This window comes from Salvelinus sp. IW2-2015, linkage group LG30 (genome assembly GCF_002910315.2).
Source record: "Salvelinus sp. IW2-2015 linkage group LG30, ASM291031v2, whole genome shotgun sequence".
Classification (NCBI taxonomy): Eukaryota; Metazoa; Chordata; class Actinopteri; order Salmoniformes; family Salmonidae; genus Salvelinus; species Salvelinus sp. IW2-2015.
The window spans coordinates 6,661,269-6,687,385 of record NC_036869.1 but is presented as its reverse complement, the minus strand read 5'-3'; the positions used below and the strand labels follow the sequence as shown (position 1 = coordinate 6,687,385).

Below are 26,117 nucleotides of genomic sequence, written 5' to 3'. Positions count from 1 at the left end.
CAATCACTCCAGTGTTAATTTTCTAAACTGTAATTACTTTGCTACTATGGCCTTTTTCATTGCCTTACCTCCTCACGCCATTTGCACACACTGTATATAGACTTTCTTTTTTTCTATTGTGTTATTGACTGTACGCTTGTTTATTCTATGTGTAACTGTGTTGTTGTTTGTGTCGCACTGCTTTGCTTTATCTTGGCCAGGTCGCAGAAGTTGTTCTCAACTAGCTTACCTGGTTAAATAAAGGTGAAATAAAAAAAAATTTAAACTTGTCTTGTACATTCAGTAAACCCTTCACGTCTATAGACAGACATATAAATACACTCCAGTCTATAATACTTAATCATTAAACAGTGCTATAAAATTAACACAATGACATGTTTAATCAACTCCAGACAGTTTTAGACTGACCTTAACCTCTGCTCCTGCTCAAGGCGCTCCTGCTCTTCTCTCTCCCGTTGCTCTCTGGCCTGTCTGCGTTTCTCAGCCAGCACTCGTGCTGCTTCCTCTGGGTCGTTGGTGCCGGCTGAGTGCCTAGAAGCTGGAGTAGATGATGTAGCCGGGGAAGCTGAGGCAGCCATGGCAATTGGGGCAGTTGGGGTAGCCAGCTCAAGGGTTGAGGCAGGAGTGGAGGTGACCACTGTGACTGGTGCACTCAGAGATGGGGGTGTCACCGGCGCCGAAGACACCATAATGGCAGGAACGTTACTGGCGCCTGTAAGAGCAAGAGGGACAGGAGAGGCCTCTGTTTCAGATAAGAAGCCACATGATAGACCATGACCCTGGAAAATGCTTCAGGGCTCATCTGAAGTAAACATCATAAAGTCTAAACAATCTGCGTGTTTTCTCCAGGCAGAGAAGAAAGACTAAGTAGCAGCTGAAGAGAAACATGAGACCCACCTGATCTTGGACAGTGGGACCGCAGTAATAATGTATGGCCTTTACGGTAGAGTAACTCTGGATAATAAAAGATACATGAACTCCAGAGAAACAAATAGATCATGGAATGTCAGAATATACAGTATGTGCTTGTGCTGAAGGCCACACTCAACCACAGGAGGTTGGTGGCACCTTAATTGTGGAGAACGGGCTCGTGGTAATGACGAACAGAATAAGTGGAATGGTATCAAATACATCAAACATGGTTTCCAGGTGTTTGATGCCATTCCATTTGCACCGTTACAGTTATTTATTATGAGCAGTCCTTCCCTCAGCAGCCTCCACTCAACGTGTGCGCTCCAGTAACACTACTGGTGTGGCTGTTGGCCAAAACATTTAAAAGACACCCTGGCGCTTGGATACAGTAACTATGGTGAACACACTTACTCTTTGTCTCAGGAGTGTCTGGCTGATGGGGCTCGCTGGTTGTTTCCACGGTGACAGCGGCGACCGGCTGGGGCTGTACCCTGGCAGGTGTCTGGGCTCGTTTGGGGCGGGTTTTGGTGCCCGAGGGGGTCTTCTTGTCTGTGGAGGGTTTCTTGGGGGCCATTGGAGGGCAGGGGGACAACGGTCTGCTTTTGGGCGCCGCAGGCGACGGAGGTCTGTTTTTCGGTTTGGGGGTACTGCTGCAGGAAGGGAGAAAGGAGAGGCAAAGATGGAAAAAGGAATGGAAAAGAGAGGGGACTGTAAAAAAAAAAAACAGCAGTAGAAATCATAATATCTGTAGTTTTCCTTTGACAGGTTGCAGGTTATTTTATTTAATATTTCAACATCACTCATCAACTCTGTAGTCTAGAACGAGGTCAGAAAAAGTATTGAGAATGACTGGATCTCTACGTAAACGTTCAACGCTCAATAACGCTGCCATGGTCCCATGGCCCTGTTGTAGTCAGACGTGAGATGAGACCATGGTTGATTCCTAAATAGCACCCTATTCCCTATGTAGGGCACTACACGGGCTTTGGACAAAAGTAGTGCACTATATAGAGAATAGGGTGCCACTTGGGACGTAACCCATGGTTCTTCTCGGTTTCCCAGCGCTGAGCAGCACCAGCATCACTCAGGGAAACCCCATTCTGTCTGAGTGCTGCCGCCTCCCTCCTGCTCCTGGTCTTGGCAGACAGAGCCCTCAGCTGAATGGTGTCCAGCAGCTCTTTGGGCCCAGTTAAAACAGTCTGGACCATCTGTCAGTGAGAAAGACCATTTAACCTGGCCCGGGGCTGAACCTCAATCCCTCTGCTAAACACTAAGCTAACCCGATGCAGATCTCTCCTCACAAACACTCTATTAGCATCTAATACATAAAGGTCAAATACAAGATGGCTGTCTTGTCTTGGTCAATGATTATAGAGAGAGATAATGTAGCAGAGAGGAAAATAAAACAGTTTGACAGTATATATAAACCGTAGATCAATACCTTTTTTTAACAAACAAATAGGATTTCTAACTTGAAAGGCTGACAGTATAAGGAAGACTATAGGGACATGTGGTATAGGACAGTTTAGAGTAGTTGTGCTGTTAAGTCTAAGACAGATTCTGGGCTCTGATCTGGGTCTGATCTGTATCTAACAACACCTTGACGCCGGCCTGGATCTGGTGGTGGTCGAGGTCGTTGTTGGGGTCTTCTTCTTCAGCACGATCTCTTTGGAAAGAGCATTCTTCTCTTTTTCGTTCTCCCTCTCCTTGTCTTTCTTCTCTTTCTTTTTCTTATCCAACTTTGAGAAACAGAGAGAAAGGGGTGACCAGTTAGTGCTAATGACATGGTGTTGGGAGACCGGAGGAGGGTAGAATACATGTAACTACACATCAGTGTGTGTGTGTGAGGATGTAAGCTAACCGGCGTTGAGCTCCGTCGGCGTTGGCGCTGTGTGATGTCAGGCGTGCTGGCGGACACTCCTCCCCTCCAGCGCTCGGAGGGGTTCCGGTGAGGGTGGTGGTGGGAGCAGGCGTCCAGGGGGCTGGCTGAGGCTGAACGGGAGCAGTGGTGAGAGTCTGAGTACAACACAGAGATGAAGAGAAACAGGCTGGATGGACTAGGTCAGGTCGAGACTCCTATTACAGTTATGATAATGATAGGCCACTTAGGCCAGCTACTGTGAACGTAATGGTGGCAGACAGCCACCCTGAATGGTTGTGTCTGGCAATATTAGGTTCTGCAGGATTTAACCACTGTTTGTGGCTGAGGTGAGTTTACTTCCTATGGCTGAAATAAGGCATGAAATCATGATACTGTAACTAGTGGGAGTATGGTGCATATCATACATGCTGTATGTTTTTCTCTGAAAGAGAAGGAAAACACTAGAATACCCAAGCTTCAACCCTGTAATTGTAAGTTAGCAACAAACAAAAGGAGAGAAGGTACATTTCCTGTAATGTTAAGTTCTATAATGAAAATAGAGTAAAGGGTCCTAGAGAGGGGTGACTCACGGAGGTCCCGGGAGTCGCTGGGGTTGAGCAGGGTCACAGCACTGCGGCTGCGGGCCAAAAAGGACAGGGTGGGAGTCATGAGCCTCTCCACGATGCGGCTCTCCCACGGGCTTAGACGCAGACTGCGAGCTGGGAGACACAAGAGGGTGCTGTTAGTACCTGGGTGCTCTTACCCCCCCCCACACACACACACACACACACACACTGCAGACTCCCCTAAACCAGACACTGCCCCACCACCAGGTTCAGCCACTGTTCCTCAGTCACTCACTGACGACACTGCAGCACAGCTTTTCATCCCCCAACACAAACAGGCCTCTGTCTGACCATACTCTCTCTAACTGCACCAACCTCACTCTGACCACACAGAGACAGTCACAGACTTCTCTCCAGTTGTACATTATGATGTGAAGAAATCCGGAGTTGTTTCACCTACAGTTACAAGTCATTAATACAACTTTACCAATCATACATATTAACAAACCGACTCAACTGCTTCATTTTGAAAATGTTACTTCTTTCTAGATGACTTACCATTACAAAACACACCACCCAAAAGCCATGGCTATTTAGTAGGCCATGCAAAGGCAGGTTAAAGTTTCTGATCAATTCAGCATTGTAAACTGGGTGGTTCGAGACCTGAATGCTGATTTGGCTGACAGCCATGGTATATCAGACCGTATACTACGGGTATGGCAAAACATTTATTTTTACTGCTCTAATTACGTTGGTAACCAGTTTATAATAGCAATAAGGCACCTCGGGGGTTTGTGATATATGGCCAATATACCATGGCTTTGCGTCGTGTCTAAGAACAGCCCTTAGTCGTGGTATATACCACCCCCCCACCGGGCCTTATTGCTTAATTATAGCCTACACTACCCGGATGCTACGAGTAAGTCTCACTCTTATGTCATTAGGTCAGTATCATATGTTTGTCTGTCATATGATGTTAAGTGTTACATTAGTGTCATAAGATGAAGACTGATCCATATGAAGTTCAACAACAGGAGGATGTGTTTGATGTATTGTGATGGGCTGCTACACAGACATTGGTTGGCACCCAATTCCATATATAGTGCATTCGTTTTGACCAGGGCCCATAGGGCTCTGGACAAAAATTGTGCACTACATGGGGAATAGGGTGGCATTTGGGATGCAGATTTTGACAAACACTCTCAAGAACAATCATAACTGGAACAAATGTAATGTCAGAGCAAATGTGTTTTGAACATTGTGAGAGCATGAAATCATTTGTCCCTAAAACTACACCAATATAAGAAATGAAGAACATTTCAAACACAGCATATAAGACAAAAAAACACAGAACTGGCGTTGTAGTGAAAGAACCAGACTGGTGGATTTGTTAGAGGCCTCTTTGAGAGTTCTGTGTGGAGGGGAATTTGGAGGAGAAATGAAACCTTTTGAAGATGAGTTGAAATAGGGACACTGTGCAATGCAGCGTTGCGTAATACTGTAACATACATAATACAGTACCTCCCGTTCCTCTCAAACTGGGGTAACGAGTCTGACCCTCCCCCTGAGTCTACTGGTGTCTCGTAAACTTCTTTCTAAGTAATTGGCAATTATCTGACTACAGAGTTTCAGCATCTTCAATGGGCCATTCATAGTATCTCACAATAGAATATTTACATGGGCTTCTCAAGTTCAACTCCATCACAAGGACAATTTGACAGTGGAATGTCCACAATGAGATGACCAAAACGATAAATAGCTGTTAATATCTGTTAAGAGACTTCCTGTACATTGCTTCGCTGCTGTACATTTTAGCAGACATTATTATCCAAAACGACTTACAGGAGCAATTAGGGTTAAGTGACTTGCTAAAGGGCACATCGACAGATTTTTCCCCTAGTCGGCTCAAGGATTTGAACCAGCAACCTTTCAGATACTGGCCCAACACTCCTAACCGCTACGTTACCTGCCGCCTACTGGTTTATTGTGTGGCCCCGGGTCTTTAGATCAAGTCGGCTATGCTAATGAGCATCCTAAATGGCACCCTATCCACTATTTGTATTTTTTTATTTAACCTTTATTTAACTAGGTAAGTCAGTTAAAAACAAATTCTTATTTACAATGACTGCCTACACCGGCTAAACCCAGACAACGCTGGGCCAATTGTGCTCCACCCTATGGGACTCCCAATCACGGCCGGTTGTGATACAGCCTGTGCACTACTTTTGACCAGGGCCCATAGGGTGCCATTTGGGATGCGACCTTGATACGTCTCCTTAGGTCAAGTCAGCTATGCTTGTGTAGATCACTCAGCTCTCTCTGCATGCTTTAACTAATCACATACGTACATAGGTACATACATACAGTCACACACACATTCACCCATGTAAGGTAAGCTCATAACAGCAACACATAGAAGCTGATGATAAGCGTGATGTGTCATTTCTGTAGATGCATGTAAAGCACATTTAGGATGTCACCTGTCAGTGAATGGAAAATCCTGAAAAGCATAAACAGATATACTAAGTTGCTAATATAATTGATTGGTTCATATTATCTAATGGACCTGGGGTTACCTTGGCTATATTTTTGGACAGATAATTTTCACAAAGTATTTTATGGTTGATAACCCAACTAGGCCCTGGCCTTGTTGCTAAGCAACAGTCAGGAGGATTTTTTTTCTCCTTCAATGCGGCAAGACATTTGCTTGGCTGCTGTTTGATCAAATGTACACCTGGTAGTTGGGATCCTGGGTCTATAAACGCATCTGGCTGTTATAGGCATACTTACTGTATATCCTGAAGCCAGAACATTTGTAGCTGCTAAATCGACTGCATTTTATATGGAAGCTTCTGGAAGATATAAGTCTGCTGAGGGAGGACATTCTGTGATCCTCATGCAAGAATTGACTATTGACGTCTGAATATTGCATTTTAACAACCATTACAGTGGTGTGGTATTGGAGATCAATAAAAGTTGGTTATGAGAGACATGTCAACATCTAAAAGTGTGGATGACAATAAAGCTGAATATTAATATTGTAGCAACTTTTAAACATGATGACCTCTCTATCTGAGATCTCCTATCCACATAATGTAATAAGTCAATAAAGAGTTCAGCCATGACTATCTGACCATGCACTTGTACATTTGTACCACCTCACCACCACTACTGACACCACACCACCATCACTGACATACCACCACCACTACTGACACCACACCACCATCACTGACATACCACCACCACTACTGACATACCACCACCACTACTGACATACCACCGCCACTACTGACACCACACCACCATCAATGACACCACACCACCACTACTGACACCACACCACCATCATTGACATACCACCACCACCACTACTGACACCACAACACCACTACTACTGACATACCTCCACCACTACTGACACACACACCACCATTATGACACCACACCACCACTACTGACACCACACCACCATCACTGACATACCACACGCCACTACTGACACCACACCACCATCAATGACAACCACCACCACTACTGACACCACACACACATCACTGACATACCACCACCACTACTGACATACCACCACCACTACTGACACACACCACCATCCTGACATACCACACCACTAGCTACACCACACACCACTACCACACACACCAACCACTACTGACATACCACCACCACACTGACACCACCCCACCACTACTCGACACCAACCCCATCACTGACAATACCCACCACTACTGACACCACACCCACACATCACTGACACCACACACCACTACTGACACCATACACATCATCACTGACATACCACACACTACTGACACCACACCACCATCACTGACATACCACCACACACTCTACACATCACCCACTAGACACCACTACACCACCACTACTGACATACCACCACCACTACTGACAACCACACACCACTACTGACATACCACCACCACTACTGACACAACCACCACTACTGAACCACACCACCATCATACATACACCACCACTACTGACACCACACCACCATCACTGACATACCACCACCACTACTGAACACCAACACCACCACTACTGACATACCAACCACCACACTGACACCACACCCCATCACTGACATACCACCACCACTACTGACACCACAACACCATCACTGACACCACACCACCATCACTGACACCACACCACCATCACTGACACTACACCACCATCACTGACACCACACCACCACCACTACTGACACCAACACCACACCACCAATCGCTGACACCACACCAACACTACTGACACCACACAACCACTACTGACGACACCACTACTGACACCACACAACCACTACTTACATCACACCACCACTACTGACGACACCATCACTACTGACACCACAATACCACACCACCATCACTGACATCACACTACCACAACACCACACCACCATCACTAACACCACACAACCACTACTGACAACACGACCACAACACCACCACTACTGAAACCACAACACCATTACTGACACCACACAACCACTACTGACGACACCACCACTACTGACACCACAATACCACAACACCACCACTACTGACACCACAATACCACAACACCACCACTACTGACACCACCATTACTGACACCACACCACTACTGACATCACTACACCACAACACCATACCATTGACACCACACCACCACCCCTGACACCGCACCACCACCAACACAGCATATCACCACAGCAGAGTGGAGGACAACCAAAGAGTGTGGAAGAGGAGGGTGTTGGGACCGAAGTGACAGAAACCTATATGCACCATTATAAAAAATTATCACAAAATATGGAATAGAAATGTCAGGGCTGATCAAAAATGCAAAGAGAAGGTAAATCAATCAACAACAACATCAACAAAACCACGATGCACACGAGACTGGGGGTGTGAGGGAGGTGATGTAGTGTTTTAGGGATAGGAAATGACCGGTCACCAAGCAACAGGCAGGCAGGCAGGCAGGCCACCAGCAACAACAGTTAAAAGAAAAACCAAACACCAGATCGGGGTAAGGTAAGGAGATCTGAGAGGGAGGGGGTGGGCAGAGGGGAGGAGGGGGGTTTATATAGAGGCCTGGTGGACATTGACGCGGGTCGGTCGTCCTTACTTCTGTTGGGGGAGTTCCAGAGGGTGGCAGAGGACTTGGACAGCCTGTTGTTAATGACAGGGTCCACCTGTCTCGGCAAGTTGACGGTGGAGGCCGAGCATCTGCCTGCACCGGAGAGAACGCAACAGACAACAACTGTTCACAAGGTTGGCGGGGTGGGGACCCGACGAGGCTGTGCTGGAGTCGTAGGGGAGAGGAGGGTCCGAGATCGCTGAGCTCAGATATATAAGACCCCTCTTCAAATGAAATCCCAAGTTCATGTCATTGTGATACCTAAATGCTATTTATCAAGTTTAATCTGCTGATCTGTTTATTTGTACATGTATGTGTATATAGTAACAATTGTTGGTTCACTAATGTTTTTATTACCATCCTCACACAGGTGTGGGCAATTGTAATTATCTGCTAGGCACCTGCATATAAAAAAAAACTATGGCTTTGGCACATCTCTTGATGATCTGATGAAGGCATAAATGCCGAAACGCGTTAGCCTGCCCGGCCGAAAATAAAAAGGTGAAATAAGGTGACGTCTTTTTTGTCCCTTAAAATTTTTGGGGGAGTGCCACCATTTCTCAATGTTCTTGAACTTGGGATTTAATTTGAAGTCATTGTCATATATGGCAGAGCACCCAGCTATTAAAGCGAGATAGCGCACCTGTTACCCACTCCCCAATGCAAGACCCTTCTGTCTGTCTCTCTCCCTGAACCATGCAGCTGATAGAGCTAGACCTACAGGAGAGTAGGACCACTTCACCATGTTTCATTTTAGGCTGTCGGCTCAGACAGACCTGATCCACTCTATTTAGACAGGGCTAACTCTTTGATTCACCTCATTCATTATTAAGCAGTCCACTCGGACAGGACAGATTCAGAGTGCTTTTAATCCTGTGAAGGGGTTAGGGTACTGGAAAAAGGTTGGGGAAAAATTGGGAAAGTTAAATGACTGGGTTTATGAATAGCATCTAGAACCCAGAAACAAATCTTTGTATATAAAGTAACAACCGGAAAAGTGGAAAAATAGATTGTCTTTGTTGCTCAAACCAAAACACATCCACACACACTCATTTTCATTTACACTTCAGAGAGGAGAGAAGGTTCTTGACCTCAAGGTCACAATCAAAGAGATAGCCTTTCACAAGCTTGCGTCATTGTTGGACTGAGCAGCATAGGAGAGAGTTGGCACACTGAACACTGAGTCAATTCCTCACAGCTCTGATCAACTCAACACCTTGCAGTTCACGCAGCAAGTCTAATGAAACGTATACATGACACCTTTTCCCTTCTACCTCCTATTTCTGGACTCTACTGAACAGTGAGAATCTGGAGTGAGAGAAACGGTACGTTAAGAAGGATCAATACAAATCCAGTCTAAATCATAATGGTACTCAGTGATTCAGTGAAACATGAAGTCAAGTAGAAATAGTGAGCCAATGTTAGGCAAAATAATGTTAGTAAACATGAATTATACTGTCGAATGACTAATCTAGCTATTCTAATGGTACTCAGAACATTACCACCCCAACCAAATTACAGTGGCTAACAATGGCCTAACACCAAAACCTTAGGACACTGTAAATAATTAACATCAGTTAGACTAGAAAGTTAAGTTTCTGTCCTGTACTATGAAGGTACTCTGTACAAGCAATTCATTGAAGTTCTGGGTGGTTCATGTCTATACGGTTCTATGAGGTTCTACGTGGTTCCAGTGCGACTCACTTTGTCTGCGGGAGGTCTGGTTGAGGCCGCCAGCCCAGGACCATCTCTGCTGACGAATCTCAGCCCAGGTCTTTTTGGTTGACTTCTTGATGGCCGCCTCGTAGCGTTCCTGTGGTGGGGACATTGGGAGACAAAAACTGTGACTCTCTCAAGAAGCTACACTTAGCTGAGAACAGTGATATGTAATATTTACAAAATTACCAAACCACCGTGTATGTGCCCTGTACACCCAAAGCAACCGCATAGAATTGAATATTATTCCTAAAATAATAATTAATGAAAGCTTAGATCATTGGCTGTATGTGTACCCTAGACTAACCAAGCTGATAACAAAACTGCACATAACACTTGAGCAAGAGAGAGATATTGAACGTGACCCTCCTCCAGGCCTCTACTCCCCACCTTGTTCTTTTCAAGTTTCTGCCTCTGTTTCTCCTCCAGGAGGGCTCTTCGTTTCTCAAGCTTCAGTCTCTGGTCCTCCAGCCTCTTCCTGCGCTCCTCCAGCTGGCTCTCCCTCAGACGCCTCGCCTTCTCCTCCTTCTCCAGCCACTGGACCTTCTTAGCCGCTATGCAACGGGAGACAGCGGGTACAGGTTTAGTTTAGTTTTATATACTCATGGTTTAATTGATTCATTTCAATATACAGAACCAGTCAAAAGTTTGGACACCTACTCATTATATAAAAATATAAAATATATCAAAACTATGAAATAACACATATGGAATCATGTAGTAACCAAGAAAGTGTTAAACAAATCAAAGTATATTTTATATTTGAGATTCTTCAAAGTAGCCAAACTTTGCCTTGATGATAGCTTTGCACTCTCTTGGCATTCTCTCAACCAGCTTCATAAGGGAGTCCCCTGGAATGCATTTCAATTAACAGGTGTGCCTTGTTAAAAGTTAATTTGTGGAATTTCTTTCCTTCTTAATGCATTTCAGACAATCAGTTGTGTTGTGACAAGGTAGGTGTGTTATACAGAAGATAGCCCTATTTGGTAAAATACCAAGTCCATATTATGGCAAGAACAGCTCAAATAAGCAAAGAGAAACAACAGGCCATCATTACTTTAAGACATGAAGGTCAGTTAATACAGAAGTTTCTTCAAGTGCAGTCGCAAAAACCATCAAGCGCTATGATGGACCGTCACAGAAAAGGAAGACCCAGAGTTGCCTCTGCTGCAGAGGATAAGTTCATTAGATTTACCAGCTTCAACAATTGCAGTTCAAATAAATGCTTCACAGAGTTCAAGTAACAGACACATCTCACTATCAACTGTTCAGAGGAGACTGCGTGAATCAGGCCTTCATGGTCAAATTGCTGCAAAGAAACCACTACTAAAGGACACCAATAAGAAGAAGGACTGATTTGGGTCAGAGAAACACAAGCAATGGACATTGAGCCGGTGAAATCTGTCCTTTTCTCGATGAGGCCAAATTTGAGATTTTTGGTTCAACCACCGTGTCTTTGTGAGACGTAGAGTAGGTGAACGATGATTCCCGCATTTGTGGTTCCCACCGTGAAGCATGGAGGAGTGTTATGGTGTAGGGACTTTGCTGTTACACTTTCAGTGATTTATTTAGAATTCAATGCACTCTTAACCAGCATGGCTACCACAGCATTCTGCAGCGATATGCAATCCCATCTGGTTTGTGCTTAGTGGACAATCATTTTGTTTTTCAACAGGACAATGACCTAAGACACCTCCAGGCTGTGTAAGGGCTATTTCACCAAGAAGGAGAGTGATGGAGTGCTGCATCAATGACCTGCTCCACCAATCACACGACCTCAACCCATTGAGATGTTTGGGATGAGTTGGACCGCAGAGTGAAGAAAAGCAGCCAACAAGTGCTCAGCATTATGTGGGAACTCTTCAAGACTGTTGGAAAAGTGTTCCAGGTGAAGCTGGTTGAGAGAATGCCAAGAGTGTGCAAAGCTGTTATCAAGGCAAAGGGTGGCTTCTTTGAAGAATTTAAAACTTGTTTGGTTACTACATGATTCCACATGTGTTATTTCATAGTGTTGATGTCTTCACTATTATTCTACAATGTAGAAAATAGTAAATATAAAGAAAAACCCTTGAATGAGTAGGTGTGTCCAAACTTTTGACTGGTACATGGCAGCTATACAAAAAAAAACATAAATAAATGTGGTACAGTTAGCTAATCAAGAAAGTTCAGAAGTCATGGATGGGATCATGCACCATTCAGGGTTGTGGAAGCACTTGGGGATAGTGAGCAGAGGAAACATCAGGGTTACATAGCTAATACCTTAGACCTGTTCTCTGTTACCAGCCTATTACCTAACTGGGATATAATCTCTCCATCTCTTTCTATTTATTTCTGCCCTACCTGGTCATAAACAACTCTGAATGACTGAGCAGTACATAATTTGCTGTTTGTTCACTGAGAGGATTTCTGGCCTGGTGATCTGTTAAAGACTTTTTAGAGGCACAAAAGTCTCATGGCTTCCTGGAACCAGATTGGTAAAGGAAGAAAAATAGAATGGGAAGATGAAGACATATTGTTGTTTACATCCTGCAAGAGTTGTAATCCTATTAGAATAATTCTAATAACAGTAAACAAGTAGTTGTTGTAGTAGCATCCTACTGTGTTTTACTAGTGCTTTCTAGCAGATACTGAGTTTCACGCCACAGATTCTGTGGCTCATTCCTGACAGACACGATTAAAATGCAATCATTCGGCTTTGTTTAAAATCCAAGCATGCTGTGCACCAGCTGTGTCCTCTCAGCTCATTAAGCCTTCTCTGAGGTAGACGCCACATGTGTACTGTGTCTCAGAGTGGCATTTCCTGTTCTGCAGTCCCTTGCATGTGGGCCCACTTCCACAACACACATGTTGTTTAGCATGGTGGGGGCAAGCTACTTTTGAAGAGTTTTTGGGGGGCTCATAGTTTTTTGGTGCCCAATTCCACTGCACACGTTTTGTTTAGCCCTAAAATGGTGGGGTCTGGATACTCTTGAAGAGATTATTTTTTTCAAGATAATGTCTCAGTGCTGAATGTGAGATGTCCTCACTCCAGGCTGTGTAAGGGCTATTTCACCAAGAAGGAGAGTGATGGAGTGATGCAATCCTCACTCTGAAATATTTAAAACATTAAAACGATTTGGTCCAAATCTGAAATGCATGAGTGTTTGATGTTCTAAGTTAAGTACCTGATTTGTATTCTGTTAACATTCCCCAGCCCTTCTCTATAAATAAGTAAAAGGCTAGAATACTCTAGTCCAGGGGTTCTCAAACATTTTCGGTCCGGGGACCCCTTTTGTGATAGCAAAATAATCATGGACTTCCTCATAATCAGAACACAACTTGCATATAAGGAGATTTACTATGACTTCGGCAGTGCATGGCCGGACGAACCAAGTCTCCGGCCCTGGGAAGGAACATTTTCAAGTCCCACCTCTTGGCATCGGAGAGAAAGTCTTCCAGTCCTCAAGCTAATTTCCTGCAATTCTAACCATTTTATCATGGGGAAGAGAGAGAACTTTGCAGTTTTAAAGGTTAAATTACAGTGCATTTATGWTTTCAAAAGATCTATTGTTTTTGGGGAATACAAGAAGTATTGAGTGGGAAAATGTCCAATTGCTGGAGTACTGTGAATACCAATATTCCTGTGAGCCTCCCAGGCCCATGTTGTTCAGGGTTAAGAACATAAACTGTAGCTTAAACGTATTCCACCAATCCCTTGGCCAAAATGTATCTGTTGTTGTTAGTAATATTCATAAAAAAATATTTAAAAATCAGATCTGGCCACAGACCCCTGCTCTAGTCTGCACCCACAAAGAAAACACTAGCTCGTTTCTCCATCATGAATCAAAATTAATTATAGCAATTTTCAGCATCTGAGTGGCAGAAATACAATTAGCTAAATACGTTGAGTGCATGCACTTTAACATTGTAATGCCATTACTGTGGCTTTATATACAATGTCCCTTACATAACAACCCTGCACTTTAATATATGTTGTAAATAAACATGTTTGATGTTTTATTGTCACATACACCAGATATGTGCAGTGAAATGTGTTGTTTTACAGGGTCAGCCATAGTAGTACGGTGCCCCTTGAGCAAATTAGGGTTCAGGGTATTGCACAAGGGCACATCAACAGATTTTTCATCTTGTCAGCTCAGGTATTTGAACCAGCTACCATTTGGTTACTGGTCCACCGCTCTAACAACTAGGCTACCTGCCACCCTAAAGTGATAAGTACAAAAGATAATCACATTTAACTTTTTTTGTATGTCATCACCAGTATAGTATATATATGGCCATAAACTTTAGAACATCTAACCATAAAAGCTTGATTCATATCTTACATCTGGACCGACAGAGGTCAGCCAAAGGTTTGCCATTGTCAGTCAAATAAAAGGCTCTGTACGCTGGCTGGCTGGTTGGCTGGCTGGCTGGTTGGCTGGCTGGCTGCAGAAACGATTCCTTGGCATGGCGATTATAATGAAATAAGTAATTACATCTAATCTGTCTGAGAGGCACGTCACGGTCGATTCACGGTAATGACTACACATTTTTCACGCCGCGCCCCAGGGGGATTATGGGACGGCTCAGTGGGATACGCCCGCCAAGTCCTTCTCTGATTGGTTGCTCAGGATTTGGCCTCAGTGCAGAGAAAGGGGGGCTTAGGCCAATGTTGTGGGAGAATAGGGTTGGGGAAAATACTAGTCTACTGCATGTCTCTGAGTTGATAATAAGATCAGAATACAATATCATGAAAAATAGACCCTGAAAACATCTGTAGAGAAAAATCGATATTGGAAAGATATTACTAATGCCCCATCAAATTAATGCAAAGTATACATGCAAAAATTGATGGGGGATTTGAACAAATATGGTGAAAGAAAAATATCTGCAAAATGAGAACTTGAAAGAAAAAACATCATGATGGGGTCATATAACTGAACTATCTAATCGTTTCGACCTTCAGAGAAAAACAAGACATTCTAAGGTTCCCAGTGAAAAACGAGGACAACAAACAGAAGACAAAACAACTGATTCATGGAGGAGGTAGAAAAAGGAAAGAACTGTTGAGAAGCATACAGATGGAAATAAAAAGACATTGCATCACCATCACAAGGTGGAGATGTGGAAAATAATAGCATGACTGTTGCTGCTAACAAGTGATGTTACCAGTGCTGTTCTTATAGCCTTACCTTGCAGCTGAGTTTGCTGTTCTGAAGCAGCAATACGAGAGGGAAGACAACAGCAAGTGTCAACAAGCATCAATCATGCAAAAGCAGAACCCATGGCAGAGTATTTCAAATGTAAGACAGGAGATCAGTTAAGGGTTGCGTAATTCAACATATTGAAGGCTACAGTGTCTAATGGGTTAATAATCCCTACATTCTGTATCACTGTCTAGAGTCAGAAACGTTGGTGCATCCCAAATGATACCCTATTCCCTTTATAGTGCACTACCTTTGACCAGGGCCCATATGACTATGTAGGGAATAGGGTGCCATTTGGTACGCATCCCTAGACAAGACTAGATACGTCTCTTTGCCCTCCACAACAGGCAAACCCAACATTTCACATAGGATACAATGATATAATTTCTCTATAGCATCTTTTCCTTTAGGGCTTACCAATGTATTTGGCCCTCTCCTCCCTCCGCTCCTTGGCCTGCTTCTGTCGTTGCTCTGTGCTCAACCCATCTAGGCAGAGAAAGATACACTAAGCATACCAAACATTAAGAACACCTTCCTAATATTGAGTTGCACCCCACCCTCAGAGCAGCCTCAATTCGTTGGGACATGGACTCTACAAGGTGTTGAAAACGTTCCGCAGGGATGCTGGCACATGTTGACTCCAACACTTCCTACAGTTGTGTCAAGTTGGCTGGATGTCCTTTGGATGGTGGACCATTCTTGATACACACGGGAAACTGTTGAGCATGAAAAACTCAGCAGCGTTGCAGTTGACACAAAAGCCTGTCACCTACTACCATACCCTGTTCAAAGGCACTTACATGTTTTGTCTTGCTCATTCACCCTCTGAATGGTACACATACACAATTCATGTCTCAATTGTCTCAATGTTTAAAAATCCTTCTTTAACCTGTCTCCTCCCCTTCATCTACACTGATTGAAGTGGATTTAACAAGTGACATCAATAAGGGATCATAGCTTTCACCTGGATTCACCTGGTCACTCTATTTCAAGGAGAGAGCAGGTGTTCCTAATGATTTGTATACACATTGTACATTTATTTTGACCTAAAATATCAATGCAATGCAGAGTCCCAGTGCACAGAACAGCTGATCGCACCTGTCATGTAGAGTACAATAGCATAGCAGAGGTCATGTACTTGAAACAATTATTGTACAAATTCTAAACGACAGTGTGTATTCATATATTCAAGATGAAGGTCTACGTGTGCGTTCCAAATGGCACCCTATTGCCTATATAGAGCATTMATTTTGACCAGAGCCCTATTGACCATGGTGGAAAGCAGTGCACTACATAGGGAATAGGGTGTAATTTGGGACGCAGCCTACATCTCCCGCTGCGATGCTATAATGTTATTCACTCTACAGTTAAACAGTTTGTGTGAACCCGAATGGAACTCATGTGATCATATATTTTGCACCCTTTCCTGTCTGCAGCAATTATCAATGTTAACTCTGACCCACTTTGATAAATGCAAACAGCATCAGAGGAAGGATTTTTGTATGCATTTCAAATCCTGTTTCAGCCTAGGCACAGATGTACTGTATTTTGGTGGCTGTGGCTGTGGACCGGGCTCTGTTTTGATAAAGCTGTATGTATTGGAAACGGAGCCTTAGGGTAACGCCAATCTCTTTCTGAGGAGCTCAAACTTCATGCTATGTAATATGTATGCCCCGGCCGTAACTATAGCAACCGCTCTTTCCTCCCACCACCATCAAAGGGTGAATTTCTGTACTGGAGTCTTATAAGGCTGGAGTCTGAAGAGACAGGCTGGAGAGTGTTCAGGAAAACTCCCTGAGCCTGAGGTCCTCGTGTCCCAACACAGGGCTTCAGTACTCCCCCCTCTTCCTCAAACCCCACCTCCTTATTCCTGCATACCGTACCATCCACAACAAACGATTTGGGGTTCAGCCATTGCCATCTGTCTGATTGGGTATGTAATGACTAAAGATCAATTCGATCACCAGAATCATTGGATGGTTCTGCCCTCTGTGGACAGGTAGACCAGCTTCAATAGCTCCCTTACTCTACACATTACACTGTATATCTAACCCCAGGCTATTTCCTTATCCTCCTGCTTCTCTCTCTCTCTGGTGCTCAGAGGTGAGACGTTGTATACCGTACCTCCTTTTTTAGGCTGGGGGCTGGTACTAGACCCAGGGGTGCCAGGTCTGGCATCTGTCTTGGTGGAGGACTCTGTCTTTGAGGTGGGCTCTGTTTTGGGACAGATCTCTGTGTTTGGGGAGAGGTCTGTTTTGGGACAGGACTCTGTGTTTGGTGAGAGGTCTGAAATGTCTGAGTCATCTGGTGTCAGTAGGTCCTTGATTATCTCCTTGTCTTCATTCTGGATGGGCCGAGGCTCTGGTGTGGAGGGGAGACCTGGAACACAGAGATAACGTTCATCAATGAACGGAAATAAAACAATATACATAAAGGGTAGGTTTGAAGACGATATATATATATATATATATACTACTGTTCAAAAATTTGGGGTCACTTAAAAATGTCCTTGTTTTTTGAAAGAAAAGCTAATTTTTTGTCCATTAAAATAACATAAMATTTATCAGAAATACAGTGTAGACATTGTTAATGTTGTAAATGACTATTGTAGCTGGAAACGGCAGATTTTTTATGGAATATCTACATAGGCGTACAGAGGCCCATTATCAGCAACCATCACTCTTGTGTTCCAAGGGCACGTTGTGTTAGCTAATCCAAGTATATCATTTTAAAAGGCTAATTGATCATTAGAAAACACTTTTGTAATTATGTTAGCAAAGCTGAAAACTGTTGTCCTGATTAAAGAAGCAATAAAACTGGCTTTCTTTAGACTAGTTGAGTATCTGGAGCATCAGCATTTGTGGGTTCAATTACAGGCTCAAAATGGCCAGAAACAAAGAACTTTCTTCTGAAACTCGTCAGTCTATTATTTTTCTGAAAAATGAAGGCTATTCCTTTCGAGAAATTGCCAAGAAACTGAAGATCTCGTACAACACTGTGTACTACTCCCTTCACAGAACAGCGAACACTGGCTCTAACCAGAATAGAAAGAGGAGTGGGAGGCCCCGGTGCACAACTGAGCAAGAGGACAAGTATATTAGAGTGTCTAGTTTGAGAAACAGACGCCTCACAAGTCCTCAACTGCCAGCTTCATTAAATAGTACCCGCAAAACCCCAGTCTCAACGTCAACAGTGAAGAGGCGACCCTGGGATGCTGGCCTTCAAGGCAGAGTAGCAAAGAAAAAGCCATATCTCAGACTGGCCAATAAAAATGTTGATGTTGAGACTGGTGTTTTGCAGGTACTATTCAATGAAGCTGCCAGTTGAGGACTTGTGAGGCGTCTGTTTCTCAAACGTTTTGGCCCACAGTGAGAAGAAGACAAGGCTCAGCCTAGCTTTAGCAAAAATAATAAGCAAGACACAGTCAAAGGCAAGGAAAGTTAGGGAATACGTAGATTTTTACAATAGATTGAGAGAGGGGGGGGGAGTAGACTGATAAAAAGAAAGAGACAGAGATGTCAAATTGGCTTTTCACCAAATTATCATACGACAGACCACGTATTCACCCTAATTGACAACAAACAAACAAACCAAAACAAAGGCAAAGTCTTCTCATGCTTTGTTGATTTCAAAAAAGGCTTCGACTCAATTTGGCATGAGGGTCTGCTATACAAATTGATGTAAAGTGGTGTTGTGGGAAAAACGTACAACATTATAAAATCTATGTACACAAACAATAAGTGTGCAGATAAAATTGGCAAAAAACATACATTTCTTCCCACAGGGCCTAAGGGTGAGACAGGGATGCAGCTTAAGCCCCACCCTCTTCAACATATATATCAACAAATTGGTGAGGGCACTAGAAAAGTCTGCAGCACCCGGCCTCATCCTACTAGAATCTGAAGTGAAATGTCTACTGTTTGCTGATGATCTAGTGCTTCTGTCACCAACCAAGGAGGGCCTAGAGCAGCACCTAGATCTTCTGCATAGATTCTGCCAGACCTGGGCCCTGACAGTAAATCTCAGTAAGACCAAAATAATGGTGTTCCAAAAAATGTCCAGTCGCCAGGACCACAAATACAGTCATGGCCAAAAGTTTTGAGAATGACACAAATATTAATTTTCACAAAGTTTGCTGCTTCAGTGTCTTTAGATATTTTTGTCAGATGTTACTATGGAATACTGAAGTATAATTACAAGCATTTCATAGGTGTCAAAGGCTTTTATTGACAATTAMATGAAGTTGATGCAAAGAGTCAATATTTGCAGTGTTGACCATTCTTTTTCAAGACCTCTGCAATCCGCCCTGGCATGCTGTCAATTAACTTCTGGGCCTCATCCTGACTGATGGCAGCCCATTCTTGCATAATCAATGCTTGGAGTTTGTCAGAATTTGTGGGTTTTTGTTTGTCCACCCGCCTCTTGAGGATTGACCACAAGTTCTCAATGGGATTAAGGTCTGGGGAGTTTCCTGGCCATGGACCCAAAATATCAATGTTTTGTTCCTCAAGCCACTTAGTTATCACGTTTGCCTTATGGCAAGGTACTCCATCGTGCTGGAAAGGGCATTGTTCGTCACCCAACTGTTCCTGGATGGTTGGGAGAAGTTGCTCTCGGAGGATGTGTTGGTACCATTCTTTATTCATGGCTGTGTTCTTTGTGAGTGAGMAAAATTGTGAGTGAGCCCACTCCCTTGGCTGAGAAGCAACCCCACACATGAATGGTCTAAGGATGCTTTACTGTTGGCATGCCACAGGACTGATGGTAGCGCTCCCCTTGTCTTCTCCAGACAAGCTTTTTTCCGGATGCCCAAAACAATCGGAAAGGGGATTCATCAGAGAAAATGACTTTACCCCAGTCCTCAGCAGTCCAATCCCTGTACCTTTTGCAGAATATCAGTTATCCCTGATGTTTTTCCTGGAGAGAAGTGGCTTCTTTGCTGGCCTTCTTGACACCAGGCCATTCTCCAAAAGTCTTCGCCTCACTGTGCGTGCAGATGCATCACACCTGCCTGCTGCCATTCCTGAGCAAGCTCTGTACTGGTGGTGCCCCGATCCCGCAGCTGAATCAACTTTAGGAGACGGTCCTGGCGCTTGCTGGACTTTCTTGGGCGCCCTGAAGCCTTCTCCACAACTATTCAACCGCTCTCCTTGAAGTTCTTGATCATCCAATAAATGGTTGATTTAGGTGCAATCTTACTGGCAGCAATATCCTTGCCTGTGAAGCCCTTTTTGTGCAAAGCAATGATGATGGCACGTGTTTCCTTGCAGGTAACCATGGTTGACAGAGGAAGAACAATGATTCCAAGCACCACGCTCCTTTTGAAGCTTCCAGTCTGTTATTCGAACTCAATCAGTATGACAGAGTGATCTCCAGCCTTGTCCTCGTCAACACTCACACCTGTGTTATTAACGAGAGAATCACTGACATGATGTCAGCTGGTCCTTTTGTGGCAGGGCTGAAATGCAGTGGAAATGTTTTTTTGGGGGGATTCAGTTCATTTGCATGGCAAAGAGGGACTTTGCAAATAATTGCAATTCATCTGATCACTCTTCATAACATTCTGGAGTATATGAAAATTGCCATCATACAAACTGAGGCAGCAGACTTTGTGAAAATGAATATTTGTGTAATTCTCAAAACTTTTGGCCACGACTGTACAAATTCCATCTAGACACAGTTGCCCTAGAGCACATAAAAAACTATACATACCTTGGCCTAAACATCAGCGCCACAGGTAACTTCCACAAAGCTGTGAACGATCTGAGAGACAAGGCATTCTATGCCATCAAAAGGAACATAAAATCCGACATACCAATTAGGATCTGGCTAAAAATACTTGAATCAGTTATAGAACCCATTGCCCTTTATGGTTGAGAGGTCTGGGGTCTGCTCACCAACCAAGAATTCACGAAATGGGACAAACACCAAATTAATACCCGCTAATTATCAAAATCCAGAAAAGAGAAGTTAAATTCTACTTCCACCTAAAAGGAAGCGATTCCCAAACCTTCCATAACAAAGCCATCACCTACAGAGAGATGTATCTGGATTAGAGTCCCCTAAGTAAGCTGGTCCTGGGGCTCTGTTCACAAACACAAACACACCCCACAGAGCCCCAGGACAGCAACACAATTGGACCCAACCAAATCATGAGAAAACAAAAAGATAATTACTTGACACATTGGAAAGAATTAACAAAAAAACTGAGCAAACTAGAATGCTATTTGGCCCTAAACAGAGAGTACACAGTGGCAGAATACCTGACCACTGTGACTGACCCAAACTTAAGGAAAGCTTTGACCGTGTACAGACTCAGTGAGCATAGCCTTGCTATTGAGAAAGGCCGCCATAGGCAGACCTGGCTCTCAAGAGAAGACAGGCTATGTGCACACTGCCCACAAAATGAGGTGGAAACTGAGCTGCACTTCCTAACCTCCTACCCAATGTATGACCATGTTAGAGACACATATTTCTCTCAGATTACACAGAGCCACAAAGAATTCGAAAACAACCCCAATTTTGATAAAYTCCCATATCTACTGGGTGAAATACCACAGTGTGCCATCACAGCAGCAAGGTTTGTGACCTGTTGCCACAAGAAAAGGTCAACCAGTGAAGAACAAACACCATTGTAAATACAAACCATATTTTTGCTTATTTATTTTACCTTTTGTACTTTAACCATTTGTACATCGTTACAACACTGTATATATACATAATATGACATTTGTAATGTCTTTATTCTTTTGGAATTTCTGTGAGTGTAATGTTTACTGTTCATTTTATTGTTTATTTCACTTTTGTATATTATCTACTTCACTTGCTTTGGCAATGTTAACATGCCAATAAAGCACCTTGAATTGAATTGAGAGAGAGGGAGAGAGTACAGAGAAAAAGAAATAGAGAGATGGTATCAGAAAAATAAGAGCGTGAGAGAGAAAGGGGGGGAGGGAGTAGATTAAGAAAAAGAATGGGAGAGAGTAGACTGAGAAAAAGAAAGAGAGAGAGTAGATTGAGAGGGAGGGAGGGAGACTAAAAATATAGGCTATATTTCCATCAAGCACTATCAACAAATGCAGAGAAAAGGCTCAGCCGTAGAGCGCCATTTTGAGGGGCAAACAGGCCAATTTCAATACAGGCCTTTTTGAAAAGGAAAGTGCTGACGTAACATTTAGAATGGCTAATTAATGATGTGCCAACCTCTGCAAAAGCTCTTAAAATGCTAAATATGCTGCTGGTTACTCAAGCTCTGTTCTGGAACTGCAACATGATCCCTCTGAGTGGGGGATGCAGTGTTTCCCCTAGRATGTTTTTCAGCAGTGGTAGCAAACGTTTGCGTGGGAGGGGGGATTTCCTTTTGCTGGGGGGGTCCGGGGTCATGCACCCCCATTTTAACATTTCCAAGATTTCTAAAAACATGTTTTTACTTAGTCATAATGGGTTATTGTGTGTACATGGGTGATAAAATAAAATAAAAKATTTAATCCATTTTGAATTGAGGCTGTAACACAACAAAATGTGGAATAAATCACAGGGTATGAATACTTTCTGAAGGCACTGTACCTAATTTAAAACCACCTAAAGACTCAAAGCATCAAATGCTACAAATATACATTGCAACTTGTCATTCCAGGKTTTTTTTCTGGAACAAAAGGGGGCTTAGGAGGTGGGTGTGGCGGGGGCATGGTAGTGGACATGGCCTGCTGCTGCTAAATTAATATAGGGTAAACACTGGGATGTATGAGTCGACAGAATGTGACGTGTGCACATCGACCATTGGAATGAAATACCATACCATCAGGCAGATACTTTTCAGTAACACATAATCAGTAGCATTCAAAGTCAAGTTACAGTACATATCATATTCTCTATAGGATTCACTAACAAAAGCATGATAAAGCATAATCAGTCTTTGCTCTGATCTTCAGTCCTTGGACCAAGCTTCTTAACATCTGACCTTTGGACAGGTGACAGACAGGTCACAGGAAGCCAAAACATATCCTGTATTAATACCTCATCAGACGTTGTTTTTACACTTGGCTCTCCTGCTGACTGTGTCTGCGTCCCAGATGGAACCCTATTTCCTATATAATGCACTACTTTTGACCAGATTCCTATGAGCAGGCCCATCCTCAGACCCTTTGATGGGTCTGAGGAAAGGGATACGCTCCATCTGCCCACTGTGAGCTTAATGTGAGTCAGAGAGCAGGCTGGATGCCTTCACACCTATATCACACAACAATATCCTTCTCTTTCTTTGTCTCGCTCTTTCTTTTCCTCTCTCTCTCTCTCCCTCTCCCCTTCTGTTCCTTTTTTTGTCTCTCTTTCTTTCTTTTGTTGCCCTTTGAATCATTGTAGAGATGCACAATTTATCTTCTCCCTTGTTCTACTGAAACTCCCCCTCTCTCTATCAATCTCTGTCTCTCTCTCTCTCTTCTCCTCCCTCRCTGTTCTCCATCGGTCTTTGTAGAGGTGTGCAATTTTTCTTCACCCTCCCCCCAACGCTCTCTCCCTCTTTCTCTCCTTTTCTCTCTCCCCCACCATGCGTCATTATGTCGTAGTGCAGTTTGTCACTGTGAGCACCAGTGTTGCTGTTACAGCTAGGCCCAGACAGCAGCTGAATAGCACAGTCTACAGACAGACACAGAGCCCTAGGTCCTGACCAAAAGTAGTGCACTATATAGGGAATAGGGTGCCATTTGGGACAGAGAACAAACACTCACCGAACCCCATAAATCACATATTAACACTGGGCCTCTCTCCAGCTGCCTCTATTTACAGTACACACATCCAGCCAGGGATGGCAACACAGAGGCGAAATCATAGCAGGTTAATGGGAGGATAATTAAGAAATAAGAATTGAGGGGGTGTGGTATATTGGGCATATACCACAAACCCCCGAGGTGCCTTAGTGCTATTATAAACTGGTTACCAACGTAATTAGAAGAGTAAAAATAAATGTTTTGTCATACACGTGGTATATGGCTTTCAGCTTATCAGCATTCATGGCTCGAACCACCCAGTTTATAATGTGCATTGAATCATCTGTCAAGATGACAGAACAACTGCAGGTTTCTGCAAAGAGAATCACTCCACTTGTAACTGCCAGAAAATACAATGTGATTTGGCAAGAATAGTACGATAAACCTTCCCAGAGAGTAAACTTGGAATATTTGAACATTACATCACAAGAACCGCAAAATATGACCTAAATAAGAGTGCCAKACATTGAGAGGGAAAAGGTGAAGAAACACCCCACAGTACTACATTGACAGTGTGAAGGACTATCATGAGTTCAAGAAGCATATCCAGGTCTGTTGGATAACTGGGAGGAAAAGGTTGAAGACACCCTTCAGCTATTATAGTGTCATGAGAGAAAGGTGAGAGAGCCCACCTCTGTCACTGAACTATAAACCCTCACACAACTGGGAAAGACATGAAAAGGTAAAATGTCCAACTTTCCAAAAGCTAAAATAGAAGCTATTGTGAACTCTCTGCATAGAAACAGGAACTTAGCTAAAACCACACAACAGAGGGAGAGAGGATGACAGAGTCTGACTTCATCCCAAGTCAAATTTGGGGGTGGTTTTGAAACTGTGCTATGGGGTTATTACAGTAATAAGTATGTTTGTGTGGGTGTGGCCCTGTGTTTTCATCTCTGGGCTTTAATGATGTTGAGGGAAGGAACCAAAAGTGGAAGGAGGGGCAGGACAAGAGGGAAGGAGAGAACAGAAACAAACTCCAAAAGGAACAGACTGTGTGGAAGGAACATTGTGGAACATTCTGTTAGAAAAACACTAAAGTTGTTTTCATTCGTGAGTCAATCTGTGAGTCTGGTATGGTTGGGTTGTTTATAGGAAGAGTATAAGCAAGTCCAAAATAGTTTCAGTTCATATTTGATCACTCTGATCATTTTGTAGCAAAATACTGTACATTATAATTTCATAGGGACGTAGTCAAACACAATTCATCTTAGTAACTATAAGGAGCTCCGGCTCCATGTCTTAAAGGCCCTTCAGATATGTTCCTAGTCCACTCAACATGTGTAGGTCTCATCAACTAGGCCTATTCATGTGACAGGCCCCCAATGAACACACAAACACAGATCCAGCAGATTCACCCTCCTCCGCTCCGTCCCTTCTTCCGCTCTGCTCCCCTCTACCGCAGCCGGCCATCTCAGGTTTCTGTGCCACTCTGACAGACACAGGAGTTAAAAATAGTGACAAGCAGCTCAGAGCACGGTGCACCCTACGCAGAATGTCAACCATACATGGGACTGGGCTTCTGCTGTGGCACCTTTGGAAAATCACAGAGGCTGGAAGCATGCTCCGACGGTAAGTATAAGACAGTAAAAATCCCAAAGAAAAATAAAGTAATACGTAAGTAGGTGGAAATTATAAGCAAATTAGAGTATTAACAAATCTATGTGAGAACTGCTTTACACAGGCCAGGACAAGATCATTGTTGTTACATAAGAATTGTGATCAAGTCAAGAGAAGTCCATTCTGGGTATGTTACACACTGCATTAGCCTAAGTACTGTAAGTGGAGCCTGCAATGGGGGCTGCCTATGACCTGTCTCTTATACACATCTAGATGTGTATAAGAGACAGCCCTTGTTCTACTGAAACTCCCCCTCTCTCTATCAATCTCTGTCTCTCTCTCTCTCTTCTCCTCCCTCGCTGTTCTCCATCGGTCTTTGTAGAGG

At 43.5% G+C, this 26,117-nt stretch overlaps 1 protein-coding gene across 1 annotated transcript in view; it reads right to left on the bottom strand.

Annotated features, from left to right (window-relative positions):
• Positions 1 to 26,117, bottom strand: part of LOC111954796 (MAP7 domain-containing protein 1) — a 55,010-nt gene that overhangs the window by 7,840 nt on the left and 21,053 nt on the right. The window contains exons 2-12 of the mRNA XM_070436191.1: positions 17,532 to 17,786; positions 15,825 to 15,893; positions 15,393 to 15,413; positions 10,609 to 10,772; positions 10,207 to 10,315; positions 8,491 to 8,595; positions 3,364 to 3,492; positions 2,774 to 2,928; positions 2,512 to 2,651; positions 1,324 to 1,562; positions 409 to 712 (exon numbers count right to left, since the gene is read on the bottom strand). Of these exons, the coding sequence (XP_070292292.1) occupies positions 409 to 712; positions 1,324 to 1,562; positions 2,512 to 2,651; positions 2,774 to 2,928; positions 3,364 to 3,492; positions 8,491 to 8,595; positions 10,207 to 10,315; positions 10,609 to 10,772; positions 15,393 to 15,413; positions 15,825 to 15,893; positions 17,532 to 17,786 (1,690 nt within the window). The remainder of the gene's footprint in view (positions 1 to 408; positions 713 to 1,323; positions 1,563 to 2,511; positions 2,652 to 2,773; positions 2,929 to 3,363; positions 3,493 to 8,490; positions 8,596 to 10,206; positions 10,316 to 10,608; positions 10,773 to 15,392; positions 15,414 to 15,824; positions 15,894 to 17,531; positions 17,787 to 26,117) is intronic.